Genomic DNA, 1,474 nt, shown 5'->3' on the forward strand with positions numbered 1-1,474 from the left:
ATTAAAAAATCGGGACTTTTATTTCAAATTTATTATGTCATTCAATGCCATGCTTCATTTTTGCACTTGCTTCACTTCAGAAACGCTACAAAAGGCGATGTCCATTGGAATAAACGCTGGGTCGCTGAGTTTGAAAGTCTTCCAAAAGCACTTTACTTTAAGAATCATAGAAAGGCGTGGACTTCTGGTGATTTGGGTTGACATTTTTGACCACTGAATCAAATTCCATTGATTAGAAGACCCTCTCGAGCTCTGCTGACAGAGAACGGTCTCCGTGGCGACATCCAGGCTGATGGCGCGCGCTCTCTCTCTCCCGGCCCCCACCCCCTTCCACATGGAGCCCAAGCTCACACGAAACCTGCGCGCAGGTCTCAGCTGAGTATCATTTGCTTTAGAAGTGCCTTGAGCGCTCATCGTGCTCGTTAAGACATCTTATTGACTACTAGTTGTGAGAGAACGCAACAGAATCAAGCACTATTTTATCCAGTTTGCGTGTAGATTGATGGTATGAATCATCAAATGATTTTAGGAGATACTTTTATTACTTTTTCTCCTCATGAATCTTACTGGACTCAACAGGCAGTTGCAGAAATTGAGTTGATGCCATAAGAGTCTCGACTGTCGTCAGCTTCAGTTTTCTGCGTCTCCGCTCAGGATGAACGGAACGTTTTTTAACCACACGGTGTTTACGCACGGCGTTCTGCTCAACCGCAGTCAAGAGCTCGCGGGGACACTAGTTGATTGCTGCACGGGGAACGGGAGCGAGGTAACCGCAAATGACGGTGGCGGGTCTTTAGTTCTCGCTCAGGACGAACGCAAGTTGTTCGTTACGCGCGTGGTGCAAATCGCGGTGCTGTGCGTTCTTTCACTCACCGTGATGTTCGGGATCTTCTTTCTCGGTTGCAACCTCATGATCAAGTCCGAAAGTATGATCAACTTCCTGGTCAAGGACCGGAGACCATCCAAAGACGTTGAGGCGGTGATGATCGGACTGAGTTAGCCACGGGTGTCACCTGTTCACACCCGGTTGTCCTCAGACTGGAAGCCGAAGATATGCAACTTACATTTTCACTCCCTTCGCGTTCCGGAAAGAAAAGGCGAAGTGGATGAACTGAAGCAAAGATGACAGATATAAAGCTGCACGTTTACGAAATGAGAATGTATTTATTCCTGTTTACTTAGCTTTTTGTATCTGAGGTCATTTTGCTTGTGATTTTTTACAGTGAAGTGTTTACACGTTTTTACCTCAGAAAAAAAAATCAAAGTATGTATTTATTGCATTATGTTTGTTAAAGTCTGCAAATTATAGGCTACCGGGGAGGGTTTTGGTCTTGCGAAACGAAAATTGTAGCCGTCTTTGGTGCACCTATTCTAAAAGTTGGTTATCTAAAATACTTTCAACAAGTGATAAACGTGTGCTTTTTCGACGGACCCGCACAAAATTGGTCGTAATGGAAAGCACAACGTGTTTGTC

The 1,474-nt window shown here is 44.8% G+C and overlaps 1 protein-coding gene across 1 annotated transcript; it reads left to right on the forward strand.

The window, feature by feature from the left end:
- Positions 1-387: 387 nt before the first annotated feature.
- Positions 388-1,474, forward strand: LOC107689107 (reprimo-like protein). Its single transcript, XM_016487016.1, has one exon. The coding sequence runs from the start codon at positions 656-658 to the stop codon at positions 998-1,000; it is 345 nt and encodes a 114-aa protein (XP_016342502.1). The 5' UTR covers positions 388-655; the 3' UTR covers positions 1,001-1,474.

The sequence above is a fragment of the Sinocyclocheilus anshuiensis genome, unplaced genomic scaffold, assembly GCF_001515605.1.
Source record: "Sinocyclocheilus anshuiensis isolate Anshui unplaced genomic scaffold, SAMN03320099.WGS_v1.1 scaffold653, whole genome shotgun sequence".
In the NCBI taxonomy this organism is placed as follows: domain Eukaryota; kingdom Metazoa; phylum Chordata; class Actinopteri; order Cypriniformes; family Cyprinidae; genus Sinocyclocheilus; species Sinocyclocheilus anshuiensis.